Here is an 18159-nt window from a genome sequence, read left to right as displayed (position 1 = left end):
TCGAAAATGCACCAACACTAGCACGAACCCTCAGTATTTCTGGCACCTTACTCAACGGAAAAACTGCAAATACTCACCTCCCACAAATTACTAAGCCGATAGAACAAACAAATGAAGATCTCTTCTCCATGTTGGAAACCTGCTTAAATGGCTTCTCCCAAAACATCATGTACTCCCTCCTCTCAGCAGGATACTCTATCAGAAGATCAGGCACACAGGCTAAAATTGGGGGAGGAGTGGCAATAATCTCCCTAGAGTCTCTCTCCTGTCAGATATGATCTCCTACTCCCTCATTCAAGTGCATGAAAATGGCACTGGTTGCAAATCGTTCCTTAACTATCTATCTCCATCGACTCTACAGACCATCAACACCCTCCAATGACTAAACGAAAGACGTCTCTAATCATGTCACCCTCTACCAGATGCTGTTCCCAAACAACATCTACATGGGAGACTTATGGACTGAAGGAACCAAAAATCCTACCTCCAGCGAGGACTACATCATAATATGATTCTGCATTCCTCATTCAAAGATCCAGAAACACACTTATAACAAAGGAAAAATGCTAGGCCTCTTAATCACACTCAAAGGGTGCGCTTGCCTTCCTCTGCTGAAGTAGATTAGACCAATCAGTTGGCCCTATGTATCAGCTTTACGACAACCAATCTTACACAAAAGACACTTACCAAAATCAAAACATGGGTAAGGAACTGCAAATTATTCACAGCTGAGTCTCTGAAAGAACATCTACTACCTATGCTCAACAGGATTAATACGGATGACCACATAAATGCCATCTGCACCCAATACATACAAATTATTGATGAATTCACCAAGTTAACATCACAAGCAAAACTAAAAGCTCAGAAACACACTCCCAGTCAACCCTTGGTTCAATGAAGCCTTACAAAAGTGTAAAAATAAATAAATAAATAAATATCAAATGACTTGAAGGAATACGGTAATTGCATTTATATAGCACTTACTACCCCTGAAGAGGTGTCAAAACACTTTCCGGAGGGTAGCACGCTTCTCCGAAACCCAAAAAGGATTAGTGGTGAATTAGTTTAGGGAAATATAATATTATTGTGAGTCGTGTTGTGTTATTTGACTCTGAGCTGCTGGTGGAAAGCGTCGGGACACTCTTGCTGAGTAGCCGTACGCTATATAAAAGCTACATAACATAACATAACATAACATGTGAGTTGGATTGAAAAAGGATAGTAAAGGGCCAGAAGAGGGAAGGGTCTGCATTTATATACCGCTTACTACCCCTGATGAGGAGTTGAACCACTTTTTGGAGAGGACACGTTACTCCGGCACCCTACAAGGATTAGAGGTGAATTAGTACAGGGAAATATTAACTTAATTTGAACGGTGGACATGGGAGTCTGTTAGTTGGAATGAAAAGGATAGGGGAGGGATAGAAGAGGGAAGGGTCGAGAAAGTGTTTATTTGGAGATCATAGCAGTAGGAGGAGGTTTGAGTTGGGTAAAGGAGAGGTGGAGGGGAAGGGGAAGAGTCAGAGGGAATGGTTTAGAAATGCTGGTTTAGGAGATATGAATAGTAAAAGAGGTTTGAGATGATGGAAGGAGGGGTAGAGGAGAGAAGAGTCTAGAAACGGTTATTTTGGGGATCATAGTAGTAGAATGGGGTTTGGGATGAGTCTGAGAGTGGAGGTACAGGATATATTGAGAGTTGTATTGGGTGAGAAATAGGGTAGTGCATTGGAGAGTAGCAGAATAAGTTAGGGATGAGTCGGAGAGTGGAGGCAGAGGAAATAAATATTTTTATTTAATAACTCTTTTTATTAAGTAGTAGTTCAGAGTCATAATGATGCAATTAGACAGGAAAGACAAGCGTAATAGGCCCCTCGCAGGGGGCCTGTACATTTCTAGCCTGGATTCAAACCAGCTATGGCCCAACTTAGTGCAAGGTGTGTATTGTAAAGCATTTACCAACACGTACATTTGGGCCTACAAAAACCTATACCCTCCCATCCAGCATACCTGACCCCTACCTTGGGTCTGTCCCACTGTACTGTATCCAGAATTCCCAAATCTTATCAAATTTACGGGGGCATCCTCTACCTCGATATACCTTGTGTTCCGGCACCTGACACCAGTCAAGGTCGTTTTCTCATTCCTGAACTGTTGGCGGGCCTACTCCCTCCCCACAGTCTGGCTAAATTTTGCTTTGTACCCCAACGGCTATGCGAGCCACAGAGTAGGGTATTTGGGCCATTTCTCCTCTCCGGTGATACCAAGGATCAGCTATTTGGCCTTCAATGGGACTTTATATTCTGTGACCACATTCATCACCCCTGTGGTCTCTCGCCAGAAATGCTGCATTATTGAGCAGCCTCAGATCGTATGGTAGAAAGTACCTGGTTCACCACATTTCCGGGCACTGCTTCGACCTGCCTATCCGATGTAGCCTGGAACGGGAGAAGTAAGACCTATGCAACATGTGGAGTGGCACCAGGGAAATCAGACTCTTATGACTAATTCTCTGGGGCTTTGCCCGGCCTCCCCACTCCTCAACCTCAAAGGGGCCCACATCTCTCACCCATGCCTCACATAGTGAAAGAAGAGGGCCCAGTGAGATGTTCATTATTTTTTGTAGTAATATCAAGAAAGGACTAGCTTAGTTGTGTTGGCGAGACTCAGAGGGTACGTCTGTGGGCAAACCATTTGGTTTGGTCATGAAGCCCTCACCCACCAACCTAGTTGGTGGCATGCTTCATCATCGGGCCCACCACAGTGACACCGAATGTGTCCCGGGTGTGCTGCGACTCCAGATTACTGAGGAGCTGGTATACTTACTGAGTATGCTGTGATAAGTGGGTGTGAACGTGATGTTAAAAGCTACGCAGGTAGTCCCAGTTCCCGAGGGTGTAAGGATAATTTTAATATCTGGGCCCCTGCTAGCAGATAAAAAGGCAAGTGGACGTTGTGGAGTGAATTATGAGCTCCTACGTCCTATGTGGTCTACATGTTTCAGCCAGGCCTTTTGTTTACAACTGGCTTTCCTCAGGACCAATGAGTATGTGTGGGTGATAAAGTAAATAAACTATATTAAGTGGTTGGTGTGTGTTAAAAAGTGTCGCACTCGCTAAGGTGCTATACGTGTTAGAGGGGGATTCCCTCTGCTTTAACTTGCTATTTGCTGTTAAAGCCTCCTGGGTCACCTGGCAGGGAGAGAAGACCGGAATTGCCGATCTGCGTGCTCCTGCGACCTATCGTCCTGCTCCGTAAGCAGCAGTATCTCTTTTTTCCACAGGTTAAGCCCTAACCTATACCTTTTTGCAATGCCTAGTGTCTTCTCTCCCTGCCAGGTGACCCAGGAGGCTTTAACAGCAAATAGCAAGTGTGAGGAAATATGTATTATACTTACCTGCACCTCACGCTACGCTTGCATCGCTGTTTAGCCCACCACCGCCAAAACGCTGTAAATAACGCTATAATCACACCTGCCATGCAAATCCTCATGGCCACGTTCTACTTGCCGCTCTAGGTCGTTCACGCACCTTAGAAGCCGGCAACATGTTGTGTTACAAATTTACAATTCTCATTGGCTCTACCTTGTATGTCTGTTTGTGTCTTTATGTTATATGTACAGTAAAGCAGAGGGAATCCCCCTCTAACACGTATAGCACCTTAGCGAGTGCGACACTTTTTAACACACACCAACCACTTAATATAGTTTATTTACTTTATCACCCACACATACTCATTGGTCCTGAGGAAAGCCAGTTGTAAACAAAAGGCCTGGCTGAAACATGTAGACCACATAGGACGTAAGAGCTCATAATTCACTCCACAACGTCCACTTGCCTTTTTATCTGCTAGCAGGGGCCCAGATATTAAAATTATCCTTATACCCTCGGGAACTGGGACTACCTGCATAGCTTTTAACATCACGTTCACACCCACTTATCACAGCATACTCAGTAAGTATACCAGCTCCTCAGTAATCTGGAGTCGCAGCACACCCGGGACACATTCGGTGTCACTGTGGTGGGCCCGATGATGAAGCATGCCACCAACTAGGTTGGTGGGTGAGGGCTTCATGACCAAACCAAATGGTTTGCCCACAGACGTACCCTCTGAGTCTCGCCAACACAACTAAGCTAGTCCTTTCTTGGTATTACTGCATATAAACCAGGGGATCCGGACTAGCCTATCTAGTCCTCTCTCTCCATTTTGATTTGCTGCCATTATTTTTTGTAGACTAGGGAAACTGCCTTTTCGGCATGGGCTCTAGGAGCAGTCGATCCTCCATGGGCGAGTAGTCAGTTAGCGTTTCTCCCTTGGGCAGGCGGCACCTCAGCGCATGTCTTAATTGCAGGTATCAAATCATTTCTTCCTGTTCCAGGACATAATCCGTCTGTGAACCCCCTCTCCAGACGTCTCCCAGCTGGTCTACCCCTATCAGACTCCATTATGAATGGTTTTACAGTTTCTTCGCCTCCCCGAGTTAGTCACTGTCGCAAAGACGTGTTTTGGCTGACAATTTATCCTCCTCACCCCAGGTGTCGATTGGTCGCCCGCCATGCTTTCACCTCCACCCAGGAGTGGAACAGAAGTGCACCTTCCTTCACCCTTCCCATATAGGAGGGCCGGGGATCCCCGGTAGCCCATAGCCCAGTGGTTCACTCTGTAGGCCGGTTCGTCCCTTCCACCAAACACCCAGTCGTTTACCACTATCAGCTGAGCTGTCCAATAGTAGGCTCGGAGGTACTGGACCACTAGGCCTCCATCAAAGACTCCACGCTGTAGTTTCGCTTGGGATATATTAACACTACCCCGTCCCAGAGTAGTGACTGTAGCGCACTGTTAACCTCACTGAAGAAGCTGTCGGGACCCTATAGGGGGTGTTTTGGAGAGTGTATAGCATGCAGGGGAGAGTCATCATTTTAAAGAGCACAACTCTACCCATTAAGGAATTCATCAGTGTCCACCAGTGGGTCACATCTGCCTGGAAACTATCAAATTGGGGGAGTAAGTTGTGTTGTAGGAAATCCTCCTCGCTTCTGGTCATGTGGACTCCCAGGTAGCGGAACCTCTGATTATACACGAATGGCTCCATTCGCACGTACACTTGCCATGGGAACATTAAATAATAGGTGAACCCATAAATAAAATTTAGGGCCACACCAGTTTAGGCAGGACTGCGAAAATGTAGGCCCATTCAATGCTATCAGAGGCCATTATCCCATCTAAGGAGAGCCCTGCCGCCTCCTCTGCATTTGATTTCGCAGTCATGTGCATCATTCCATATAAGCGCCCTACGTTTCGGCCGGTGCTCCGTTCCTTCATAAAGCCGAACTGGTCCAGATGGATCACTGATGTTATAACTTCTCTCAGTCGATCGCCCAATGCCTTGGTCAGTACTTTGGGTTCCATACTGAGCATAGATATGGGGTGGTACGAACTACAGGCTGTTGCAGGCTTGCCTTTCTTGGGTATCACCACAATTGTGGTTGTTTTTTTGGTTTGCTGTGAGGGCCCCTGCATCCCTAGCAGCAAGGAATGTGTTGAGGAGGTGAGGTGCGATCTTATGGGTTGCACATTTAAACAATCCAAGGGTGAGCCCGTCATGCCCCGCCGCCCTGCCCGACTGGAGTCCGAGTGCCCATTCAATTTCCTCTACTGTCAAGCCCCGATCAAGGTTCTCCCGTGCTTCCTCGGAGAGGGCTCATAATGTTAGTGTCGCCAGGCGCTTTGCACAGTCTCCCCAGGTCCTATAGGATGCGGATGTGTATATGTTCTTGCAGTATGTTGCAAACGTCTCCGCTATATCCCAACTCACCGTGTGTACCTCCCTCCTCCCCCTTGTGATCGTGTATTTCCGTGACCCAGTTCCTGCTTCCTGTCCAGCCAGGCAATAGGCTTGCTAGCCTTGTCGCCCACATTGTACAGTCTCCTCTGTACTGCTAAAGCATGGGCCCTCCTGGAGTTCTCAGCGATGTCCTTCATTTCTCACTAAGACGCAAGCGGTAAACCAGATCTGCCACTGGGACCTCCCCCTTCAGTATTTCGTCCAATAAGGATTTTTTCTCCCTTTCCAAGGTCTGATATCGTGCCATCTCTTCCTTTTTCTTGACCCCAATAAGAGCCTGTACGTGTCTACCTTATAGGCTTCCCAAAGGGTACCGACCCTTCATTATGTTGTAAGTAATGTTCAATACCCTCCACTATATGGTCTCAACAAATCAGACCGATCTAAGTCTAAACTGAAGACAGCCAGAAAAATGTTCAAAACAGAAATTAAAAACTCAACACAACCAGCCTCCGGGATCAAATCTCACAATCACAGAACCCCTACCAAACCTTTAACAGTATCATCAGAGAAAACACAAAAAAGAAAGTAAGTCCGGCTATCACCACAACAAAGTGTAACAAATTCCTTTCATTCTTCTCGAATAAAATTGCAATACTGAAAGCAGGCCAAACCAATAAATATTCTTGACCACCTGTCTTCACCCCTAAAACAGCCAACATACAGGAATCATGCCAGCAACTCAACACAGAAGATCTCTCCAAAATATTATTAAAAAATGTGACCCATCCCATAATTCAGAGATATAATGCTATCCAAGTCAATCAAAGAGATCTTCAGCATGCTCGCTCCAATCTAGCTCAAAATAATTAAACATATCTATCCCAAGGTCTGTTCACCAACAATCTAAAACTGGGGCTGATACCTTTGATACTAAAGGAACCAAATGCCAACCTCAAAATCCTTGAAAATTTCAAACCGGTCAGAAACCTTCATTGATTAGGAAAAGTCACTGAAAACGGGTTGCTCTCCAACTAAACAAATAATTACTTACTTTCTAATATCCAATACAGCTTCAAGGAAGACTACAGCACAGAAACTCCAACCACGAAAATACTAAACGACTAGTACCCCATCCTCGATGAAGGGAAAGCCTACCTTCTGGTCCCCTTAGACTTATCAGTTGCCTTTGACACAATAGACTACAATCTCCTTCTTAAGGCCCTCAAACGTAGAATGCGTCTCAGATGGACAGTACTAAGCTGGTTCCAACCCCACCTGATGGGAAGATCCACCTTGTAAATTTTGTTAATTATACTCTAGTAAAGGCCTTCCTCGTTTCTCCTTTCCCTTTTCCTTTCTTCCCATTCTTCTCTGTGCCTTCCCTTTTCTCTCCTCTATCTTTTTATATTAAATTAAAAAAAATCTTATTATATGAATTTTTATCTTATAATTGCAATTCTCTTTCATGTATGACTTTTTTTGTACCAATGCTATCTCTTGTATTCCGCGCCAGGATACTATTTTTTAGTAATAGAGCGCGCTACAAAACTCTTTATATCATTTCATATCTTGTTGTAGTGCTAGTCCCATATTCAAAAAAACATTTAAAAACAAAAAAATCTCTCAATATTGTATAGTTTCCTACCGGTAGGTGTAGTTTTGCAGCTTGAAGACTTTCTGGATTCACTATGCTGTGCATTATTCCGCCATCTAGTGGTGGGCCCGGAATTGTAGTCACTTTTCTCTTTTTTTTCTCTCCGTGGCAGAGGTGGGCGTCGACATACCACCATTTGGTGTCCTTCGTGACGTCGACGTGCTTCTTCCGGAAGCCCCCACCTTTGGTCGCCTTCTTCGAATTCTTTTTTCTTGTCTTGTGCTATTCTTGTTTTTCCTCTTATTTCTAAAGTCTTTTTCATTTTTAATCCCTTTCCTTCTGTCTCATCTTTCTGGTGGAGGAGGGTAGGTTCGTTAGTGAATCCAAAAAGTCTTCAAGCTGCAAAACTACACAGACAGGTAAGAAACTATACGTTTTGCAGCGTGAATCTTTCTGGATTCACTATGCTGTGTTTATGCTTTGTAGTGGCTTGTCCTTCTTGTGGTAGCTGGGTGGAAGATGAGCACTGATTACTGAATATGTATTGTAAGACCTTCTGTCCCACTTGTGCTTCTTTGTTCATTTGGATATCTACACAGTAGTGCTAAGTGAACGTGCTGCAGCCTGGCAAATGTCTTGAATTGGTGTGTTGGCTAGAAACGCAATCTTTCTACTTTCTTCCTTGTTGAGTGAGCATGAGCTGCTCCTTGTAACATTTGCCCTGCTTGTTTGTGGCATAGTTGTATGGTTTGTTCAATCCACTGTGCAATGGTATTTTTGGTAACTGGTCGTCCCAAAAAACTGCGGGCGAAAGAAACAAAGGGTTGCTTTGTCTTTCTGCATTCCTTTGCCCTTTCTATATAGTGCAGCACAGCCCTCCTGGCATCAAGTGTGTGCTGCGCTCTTTCTGTGCTTGGTTTTTGGAAAAAACTAGGTATTTGGATTGTTTGGTTGATGTGGATCCGAGACACCACCTTTAGCATGAAGTGTGGGTCTGTTATTACAATCTTATCACTGTGTATCTGCAGGTAGGGCTCTTGAAGTGTTAGCGCCTGCAATTCACTTACTCTCCGTTGTGATGTGATAGCCACTAAGAAGGCCGTCTTTAGCATGAGCATGTGCTGTGTCACCATGTGAATCTGCTCAAATGGTGCCTCCATCAATTGAGTTAGCACTACGTTGAGGATCCATGCTGGAGCTGGCATTCTGTTTGGAGGTGCGATTCTCTTCGCTCCTTTTAGAAATCTTTTTACTACTTGGTAGGTGAAGAAACTTTTCCCCGTTTCTCCTCTTGTGTAAGCCACTATCGCCGCTAAGTGTACCCCAAGGATGTGTAGCTTAGTTTACTTTGCAGTAGATATGTTAAGTATTTGAGTACTGTTGACTCCTTTGTGATTTTCCTTTGCAGTTTCTCCCTAATGCACCATTCGGAGAATCTTTTCCATTTTGCTACGTAGCATTTCCTTCTGGTAGGTTGTCTTGCCTCCCTGAGCAATGCCATTGTGCTCTCCGGTAGTCTGAGATGTGCCAACCCTAGGTCTTCAGGAGCCATGCCACTAGGCTGAAGCTATCTGGCTATGGCTGTTGCACCCTTCCGTTTTGCATTGTTAACAGGTCCCTTTGTTTTGGGAATCTGTGTGCTGGTGCATGCGCCATCTCTACTATTTGTGAGAACCATGACTGTCTGGCCCACTGAGGTGCTATTAGTATCAGTGACATGTTGCTGATCTTGCATTTGCTGAGCACCCTGTGTATCAGTGGTATCGGGGGAAAAGAGCATGCAAATGTCTTTGACCAACTTATCCATAGTGCATACCCTTGTGACCGATGGTCTGGCTGTCTGGAAGCGAAGTGTTGGCATTTTGCATTTTGGTGTATTGAAAATAGGTCTATTTGCAGTGTACCCCACTTCCGGAATACTTTATGTATTTCCTGTTGGTTGATCTCCCATTCGTGGGATGCTGACGTCTGCCTGCTGAGTCTGTCTGCTTCTACATTGTCCTTCCCTCGGAGATGTATTGCTAGTTGGTCTATTTTTAGTGGGTGGCCCATGTTCATATTTCCTGTGCTAGCCCTGATAGTGCTACTGATTGTGTTGATGTAGAACATGGTTGTGGTGTTGTTTGTTTGGATCAACACACTGTTTCCGTACAGCTCCTTCTGAAAGGCTTTTAAGGCTAGGAACACTGTTTTTAGTTCCAGGTAGTTGTTGTGCTTGAACGCATCCTGTTGAGACCATAGTCCCCTCACCTTGAGCTTGTTCATGTGTGCGCCCCACCCCAGCTGGGAGGCATTCGTTGTGATGGTCACTGTGTGTTGTGTGAATGGTTTCCCCTGTGATATGTTTTCCTTGTTCCACCACGCTATTTCCTGATGCACTGAGTGTGTGACAACCACTAGATTTTCCCAACTCCCTGTTGCCCGTGAACATTGCTACTGTATCCATTCCTGGAATGGTCTCATGTGGAGTCGAATATTTTGGACTAGGTGAATACATGACGCCATCATTTCCATCAGCATGCTCACCCTCCTCACGGCAGAACTTGCCCCTTGCGGAAATGATATGTTTCCTTTAGTATCGCCAATGTTTTCTTCCTGTTGGGGAACACTTTGGCCTGTATGGTGTCGATCTCCGCCCCCAAGAATATCTTGATTTGCTCCGGTTCTGTTGACGATTTTCCCCAATGGATTGAGAAACCCAGTTGTGTCAGTATGACCTGCTGGATGTGTTGTTTGCATTGGCTGTACGAACTTGCCTTTACGTGCCAGTCGTCGAGAATGGGGTATATGTGTATTTCTTGCCTTTGTAGGTGTGCTGCGACAGCTGCTAGCCTTTTTGGCACGGAATTGAGCCCCAATGCCAGTACTGTGAACTGGTAGTGACTTTGGTTGATCACAAACCTTAGTAGGCGTTTGTGCTTGTGGTCGATAGGGATGTGTAAGTATGCGTCCTTTAAATCTATAGTTGCCATGTAATCCCCTTGTTGTATCTGTGGTATTACCTCTTGTAGGGAAGTCATTTTGAATCTTTGAATCCTTATGAGTTTGTTCAAGAACCTAAGATCTAGGATAGGTCTAAGTGTTTTGTCCACCTTTGGTACAAGGAAGTAAGTTGAGTAAACCCCCTTGTTCCTTTGGTTGTGCGGTACTATCTCTATTGCCTCCTTGCTGAGCAGTTCTCGCGCCTCTAGTCGCAAAAGCGAAAGTTCCTTTGCCGAGTGTGCCTTGCTTCTTGGTTTTCTGTTTGCAGGTTGTCTTTCTAGCGCTCTACGGTATCCGAATTGTATGATGTTTAGTATCCATTTGTCTGTTGGGACCTTACTCCACTCCTGGATGAAGTCTCTTATTCTGCCCCCTACTGGTGTTGTGTGTTTGAGGTACTGTTTGTTGTGGAACGTACGGTTGCTGCTTTTTTCCTCTGTCTTCTGCCCACTCAGAGGTGTTGCTAGGGTGGGTGTTAGCTTTATGGTGAAGTCACTTGGAGGAGGGCTGTTGGCCTCCTCTTCGTGTCTGTCCTCGTCCGTTTGCGCGCCCTCAAAAGAACTGGCCCCGGGGCTGGTTCTGCCAGTTCTCCTGCTGCTGCTGGCCTTGGTTGTTCCCTTGCTGGAATGTTTGGTGCGATATGGTTGGCACGTTGCCCCCCCCCCCAACCACCTGGTCTTCTTGTGGGCGTACCCCTTCTCATCCCTCTAAACTGTAGCGCTCCCATGGGCCTTGCTGTCTCGTTGTCTTTCTTGAGCAGTGTTAACTTGTCGTCAACTGGGGTGCCAAATGGAGTTGCTCTCCATTAAAAGGTGTGTTCAGGATGTTGTTTTGCACCTCTGGCTTGAAACCAGAATTTCTGAGTCATGCATGTCTTCTCTCGATCACTCCTATCATCATTAGTCTGCTGGACGTCTCTGCAGCATCCAAGGCCGATTTCAAACAAGTGTTCGCCATGCTTTTGCCCTCTTTTACCAGGTGAGCCACTCTTTGTTGGTACTGGTCTGGTAGATGCTTTAGGAGTTGCCCCACTTCCTCCAAGTGTTGGTATGCATGCCTGTTGATCAGGGCTTTGGAGTTTGTGATGCGCCAATGGAGTGCCGCATTTCTCTCCACCTTTCTCCCTGTGAGATCCATCCTTTTACTCTCCTTGTCTGGAGGTGGTCCGGCATTAGTGGGTACATTGGCCCTTTTCCAAGCCGTTGCTGTGATTATTGAATCGGCTAGTACTGACTCTTGGATGTATGCAGGGTCCTTTGAGGAATGCTTATACATTTTTCTCAGTTCTTGGAGTAACAGCTTTGCATACTGCTGGTTCTCTAAAGGCGTCTCTTCCTTGGTCCAGCACACTAGGGAGCATGGGCAGGAACTGGCTCCTAGTATGTTGAGGCAGTAGAGTTTCCAGGAGAAAACATGCCTTGGTCTTCTCCTCCTCCATCTTTACCCCAAATGTCTGTGCAGCCTTTTGGACGACCATATTGTAGATCCCTATGTCATCTGGCAGTGAAGGCCTCGAAGGGTATGTCTACCCCTTCTTCCGGCGATTCGGCGTCGAGATCACGCCATTCCAAGTCTTGTGTCTCCAAGGACGTCGAGTCCCAGTAATAATACAGGGCTTCCTCCTTGTGTTCCTTGACCGGTTTGGGCGTTATCGGAGGTTCGGCGTTGTCGTCGTCTCTTTCGATTTCGAGCGCAGGTTTCGGCGGGATGGTGTATTGGCTCATCTTTTCATCGAAGTCCCTTTTCTGCTGCAGGATTCTCGCCATTTCAGCCTTGAGCCTCCTCTTCTTTCTTTCCATTTCGGTGGCATGTTCGGCGGCGAGAGTTGGAGCGCTTCGCTTCGAGGCTGTTGACGTCGAAGTAGATGTTGGTCCTTCTTTTCTTGGCACTGAGGTGTTCTTTTCGAGGGCAACCTTCGACGACCTAGACTTTTCGTGAGCTTTCGCCATCTGGGAGTCCTTTTCGAAGGATCAGCTGGGCTGATTGTCCTTGGTTGCTGTTGCCTTCGTCAAGTGTTTCGGTGGCAATGCTCCCTTTGAGGACTTTGCTTCTCTCCTACGAGTGTCGCTTGGGGCATTAGCTTCCCCCTTTCGAGTGTCGCTCGAGAGTCTAGGGGTTGACTACTCCCTTACCTCCTTCGACGTCTTCTTTTGGACCGAGACGACCGCGCAGTCCTCTGGTCCTTTGGCGATGTTGTCATCCTCTCCACTGGAGAGGCCCAAGTCTCGGAGCGATGGAGGTAGCCCTGGCCCCTGCATGGTGTGGTTTGCCCTTCTCTGCCTCTCTCTTACTCGAAGGGCCTTGGGTGTGAATGCCGAGCACACGTTGCAGTCCTCGCTGTTGTGGTCGAGCGGCAGGCAGATGTTGCAGACATCCTGGTCCTTCTGGGTGTATTTGAGGTGGCAATTGGTGCAAAACTTGAAAGGTGTTTTGTCCATCCCAGGACTCAGGGAGCCCCGTGCGAGCGCATTCTCCGTTGAACGTTGAGAAAACCTTCTCCCTCATCGTCCCGGTTACCTGACCTGTAGTCCGGTGTTGCTGAAACCCTGATTTTCGTAGATTTTTCTTTGATTCCTCTTCCAAAACTCTGTAACTCCTTCGGTAACGATCCAGACCCAACGGCTGAAAAAATAAATCTGAAGATGGCGACCAAAGGTGTGGGCTTCCGGAGGAAGCACGTTGATGTCACAAAGGATACCAATAGGTGGTATGTCGATGCCCACCTGGGCCACAGAAAAAAAAAAGAGAAAAGAGACTATAATTCAGGAACCAACGACCAGATGGCGGAATAATGCACAGTATAGTGAATACAGAAAGATTCACGCTGCAAAACTAAAAGAATGACCAGCGGCATTCCACACAGCTTCATTCTTTCCCAGTGTTATTCAGTCTGCCTGTAGAATCTCTTGAACTGCTTTTAAACAACACTGGCATAAAACATAACCAGTATGCGGATGGCACACAACTGTATTTAAAACTATCATTGGTACAAGACTTGCAAACCCTACTAGAAGGCACAGAAATAATTCATGGATGGATGGAAACGAAGCCAGTCAAAAATGAAAATTATAAACTCCCCATTATCCCCCTCCAAAATTAAACCTATTCTACTCACCAAAATATTTTAAGGGTTCAACCCAGCTTGGAGCAACAGGGTCAACTCTCGTGGTTTTCTGCTCGACTTCACACTGTATTTCTAAGCATAACTGAACAAAATGGCAAAATATGCCGACCTCCACCTCAAAAATCTTAAGAAAATAAAAAACTGCCTCTCTTAAGACCAGCTACCATTTGCAGCCCTTGCCTTGATCATCTCAAGAATTAACACAGGCAATGCCATCCTAACATGATTTCCCACATCAACATTGGTTCAGCTCAGAATAATCTTTCACTTCCCTGCCAGACACATCCCCAAGAAAAGAAAAAGATTCAAGCATATATATCCTAGATTCTAAACGCCCTCCATGGACTACCTCTTGAGGTGCAAATCAAGTTTAAGTAAGGCTGCGTCACCCTCAAACCCATGCACTTCAACAGACCTACATATTCAGGGCCTTGTTACGTGCTTGGCGGTCTTCAAGTGGTGGCATGACCGTGACATCCGCTGGAGGACCGCCAAAGCCATGGTGCGCCCACCTGCTGGATTACAGGTCTAAACCTGGTCGGGCGGGCGGTGCAGGCACGGTCGGTTAAGCTCATAGGAGAGCCTAACATGCAGATAGCTGCTGTGAGTGTGTAGACTGCACGTTCTTGCACCATGCCACACTGCGCGTGCCATACCGGGGAGCACAACATGTATGCCCTCCCAGGCACAGGAGGGGGCCATGTTGGGGCCCCCTTAGTTGCCTCTCCGCCACTCTTTTCATGGCGGCCTCACTGCCATGAAAGGGGCGTGGAAGGCCAACTCAGTCACAGCCATCCTGTGGCAGTCTGACTGCCACATTTTTAATACTGCGTGCGCGCCCACAGTGTGGCGGTGGTCGGACCGCCACCACGAGTACGGCGGTCCTATTGACTGCCGCACTCTTAATGAGCCCCTTAATCTTATTTATTCAGACAGTGTGAGGAGGTTGGCTATCTAGAAGCAAGACCTCCATAAGTTTAGAAATACCGAAATTCAAGTCAAGGTTTAGAACTGAAGCAATCATTTTCCCGAGCAGCACCCAGGTTTTGGAACTCACTACCACTTGACCTAGGACACCGCCAGGACATCCCATCTTTCGGGAAAGGCCACAAGAGTTACCTCTTCAAATTTTACCTCTGCTGTGATTAAACAAGCTTTTCGGCAGCCCACACAGGAGACAAACTACAACACCACCCTGATGGGTTTTCCTACTGTCATACATGAAGAGACTGTATGACTTATATTCAGCTGTTCAATTTTGTTGACCTTGTTGCATTCGACCATCCCTTTTCCTTAACATCTCCCCCTGCTTGTTATGTTAAATGGATAACATTTTTTGTTTTCCTTTCAAACTTAGCATCTTTCCAAGATGGTGGTTTGAACACATTTCTCACTCAAACAACAAAACACCATGCAGACATTTATTATAGTTAGACATTGTTGTTCTGTAGTCTGCACTGTTAGTTGCAGGGACACAAACTAGGACGCAATGTCCTTAACTTTATTTTGTGACCGTAGGAGATGACTATTTTACCCAGACTAAAAAGCTGTTGTTCTGCATCTCTTGCAGAATGAAATAAGGCTGGTGCTTTATTATTTAAACAGCATCCATTTTGAACTCAGGTGAGAGGCACTTCACGCCATAGTTTTCATGAATGCTGCAGAGAGCTGTGAATAGGACTCTGTAGGCCCAACACATATTCTAAGAAAGAACATAGCTGCGTAGGCAGAGCTGTGTGGGCTTGCATACTGAGAGAGTTCATTTGTTACTGCACTGACGCCGGCTTCCGGAGACTAAGGTATGGGGTATCAGTGATCGATAGGAGTAATCAACATGGTTGAATTATCTGTATTTTTCACCATTTTAATAATGCTTATAACAAAGATGTGTCTTACCTGCCTAATAATGGCAGCACATGTTTTAATAACAAGGATCCGATCTTTTCAATGCACGTTTGAAAATTGCCTCTTCTCTTTGTGAAACCTTGGGCATGCAAAAGTGACATTCAAAAGGGTTAGATCAGTTTCCATGAAGTTTTTGGGAATCAGGGTGGTCATGTTTGAGGTTGCAGACAGCATATATAACTCTGGAAGTTTAGGAGTTTAGATGGGGAGGAGTTTGGATGAGGTACCGTTAGCTAGCCAGACCAACACTTACTTATGATATAAGAAGGCTCAGTCTCTGTTCTATGAAGTGTTCTTGATCTAATCCACAGTCCTACTAAATTTGTATAAACCGTGCGACAGTTGCTTGGTGTTATGTAGCATACTCATGTAAACTATTAGGTTCCATGTAAAAAATCTTAATACCAGTCCGGTTGCAAGGTGGTATAAAAAAAATTCAAATAATTAAATAATAAATGTATACTACCTATGTTCTTTCAATCGTAATTGTTTATCATAATGAGAAAGTTTCAGCTGCAGACTTCAATTAATGTAACTGATTATCTCCTGAAGGAAAAAAAAGCCCAATCTTATAGAATTCTCTGCATTTTAGAAACACACTTTGACCACAAAGAAATTTTATAAAATACAAGAAATTATTTGATTTGACTAGAAGTATTGAGGTTTAAAGTAATTGACAAATTAATAAGTATCCCTTTCTCGATAATTCATGATACACACATACACTGATGCCAGAAGTGTTAAACCACTTGGATAGGCTGTATAGTTTCTCTAAAGAAAAGAACTGGAAAAGCTAGATCAACTTTTGCTTATGTTTGCTGAAACATACCTTAAACCATAAGAGAGAGATTAAAGACAAATCACATTAATTTTGGAGACGTTACTATATGGAGAGGTAGAAAAGTTTTAGCAACTTAACGTGTTTGCTAACAGTACAACTACTTTCATTTCAAATATTTCCTGAAATCTCTATCAGGAGTCACTCGTTTAGTCTCTAGAAATCTCCAAGCCACATTGCATAGATAATTAATAATAAGAAGTTTGAAAGGGGAGAAAGAAATGTTAGTACAATTGACCATACAGTTAAACTGCAGTTTACAAACAGTAAGTGATGGGTAAAAACCCATGAATACTTTTAGGAACCTCCTTCAAGATATCACTTCGTAAATTCGTGCTCTACTGCAACCAAGCATACCTGTGACACTGGCGGCTCATGCAGATCCAACTGTAACCTTTGAACAACATCAGTAAAATCCTCCGCGTGGAAGCAGATGACATCTTTGGTTATGCGAGGTCGATCGCTCCTAAAAGTAGATTGGTCAGCATTTAATTTTTCCAATAGTGCACCAATACCTTTTCTTAAGTACACATTCCATTAACACCATAGACAATAAAGCAATGGTTATTACTATGGTCCATGGACCCAGAGGTTACACGATGCTTACTAATTAAGTATTAACAAATTAATAATGTGTATGCACATAAAAAGCAAAATTAAACAATTGAAAATTCTAAAATGTTCTGTACATGTTAGGAATTTGTAAATGGAGACTAGTCTGCAATTGTTTAGATGGAGCAGGGCATCAAAAAGAATACAGTACAGACTATGAGTGGCCCCAACTGAATTTAAAAAAGGCTACAACCTTCCCATTAAAAACTACAATTAGGTTATGCTTATATTTGTTTGTAAATTAAATAAAATGTTTTATCATTGCATATTTGTTTGATGAATCCTTGTTTTTATATTTTTTGCTTTTGTTTTGCGGTTCAAAATCATAAAAAATGGTTAGGCCATGGTCCATGGATTACAATAACGACTCAGCGGGAGTCCCTGGATTACACTAATGATTCCCTGAGGTTCCCCAGATTCCAGTTATGATTAAGAGGTGGTCCACAGAAGTCAAAAGGTTAAGAATTACTGCAACAGAGAATAAAAGTAGAAACATAAGGCAGTTCTACGAGCTGTAACTAAGGCAGCAACACTTATTTAGGATCAGAAACTACATCAATGCCAAGAAGCAAATGAATAAAAACACAAACAATGGTAGGGTTGGCTTGCACACCATGGTAAATTTTATAATTGTGATTACTCTATACTGTTCACTGCACAGGATACTTTGCTGATTTCAAAGATTTTCTTGTTGTAAACCAACAGAGTGGGCAGACCTAGGTTGCAGGGCAGCTCCCTTAGAACTCCTGGCACTAACTTAAGCCTCCTGCACCTACCTGCATTTCGGCTCCAGCACTTTTTTCCTCCGGCGATGTAGACCTTTGCGCAGGGAAAGGGTTCCCCTCTCCGGCAGGCAATGTTCAGGGAGACTGCAACAGTTCAGTGCAGAGTATGTAAAAACACCCAGGACAGTGAGGAAGGGCTTGTGGCGCACACAGGGCTGTATTATGTGGTTCCTACTCGCCTAATCACATCTTCTGGATCGACCCCTAGCTAATCGGAGGTGCAGCGTATCGTTTCAGCAGCAGTTCACTGCAGGCACCTCCTGGTGGCTGGATGGAGGAGAGCTAAGGGGAGAGACTCGGGGGACCTTGCAGAGTCCCGAATTAGAGGTGAAGTATCTGAAGACTATCTGCATACTGCCACCCGGAATTTGTCATCTGTTAACTGTGAACTTCCTCAAGTGAAATGCAGTTTTTTTAGTTTCGCCTTCAGCTGCCCGGGTGATTTTTTTCCCCTGCTGCAGCTGTCAGTGATTGACGTAAAGGCCAGATAACTGGCCCAGGGTGCCTCTTCTTCCCCTTTGCTTCAGCCTT

General features: G+C 45.0%; 1 protein-coding gene across 2 annotated transcripts in view; it reads right to left on the bottom strand.

Moving 5' to 3' along the window:
- Positions 1–18159, bottom strand: part of RSBN1 (round spermatid basic protein 1) — a 235610-nt gene that overhangs the window by 3126 nt on the left and 214325 nt on the right. For both annotated transcript variants that reach the window (XM_078644428.1, XM_078644427.1), the window contains one exon: positions 16589–16697. In XM_078644428.1, coding sequence (XP_078500554.1) covers positions 16589–16697 — 109 coding nt within the window. The remainder of the gene's footprint in view (positions 1–16588; positions 16698–18159) is intronic.

Source organism: Lissotriton helveticus, chromosome 5_1 (genome assembly GCF_964261635.1).
Source record: "Lissotriton helveticus chromosome 5_1, aLisHel1.1, whole genome shotgun sequence".
Classification (NCBI taxonomy): domain Eukaryota; kingdom Metazoa; phylum Chordata; class Amphibia; order Caudata; family Salamandridae; genus Lissotriton; species Lissotriton helveticus.
The sequence above is the reverse complement of the archived record's forward strand: the minus strand, read 5'-3'. Positions and strand labels throughout refer to the sequence as shown.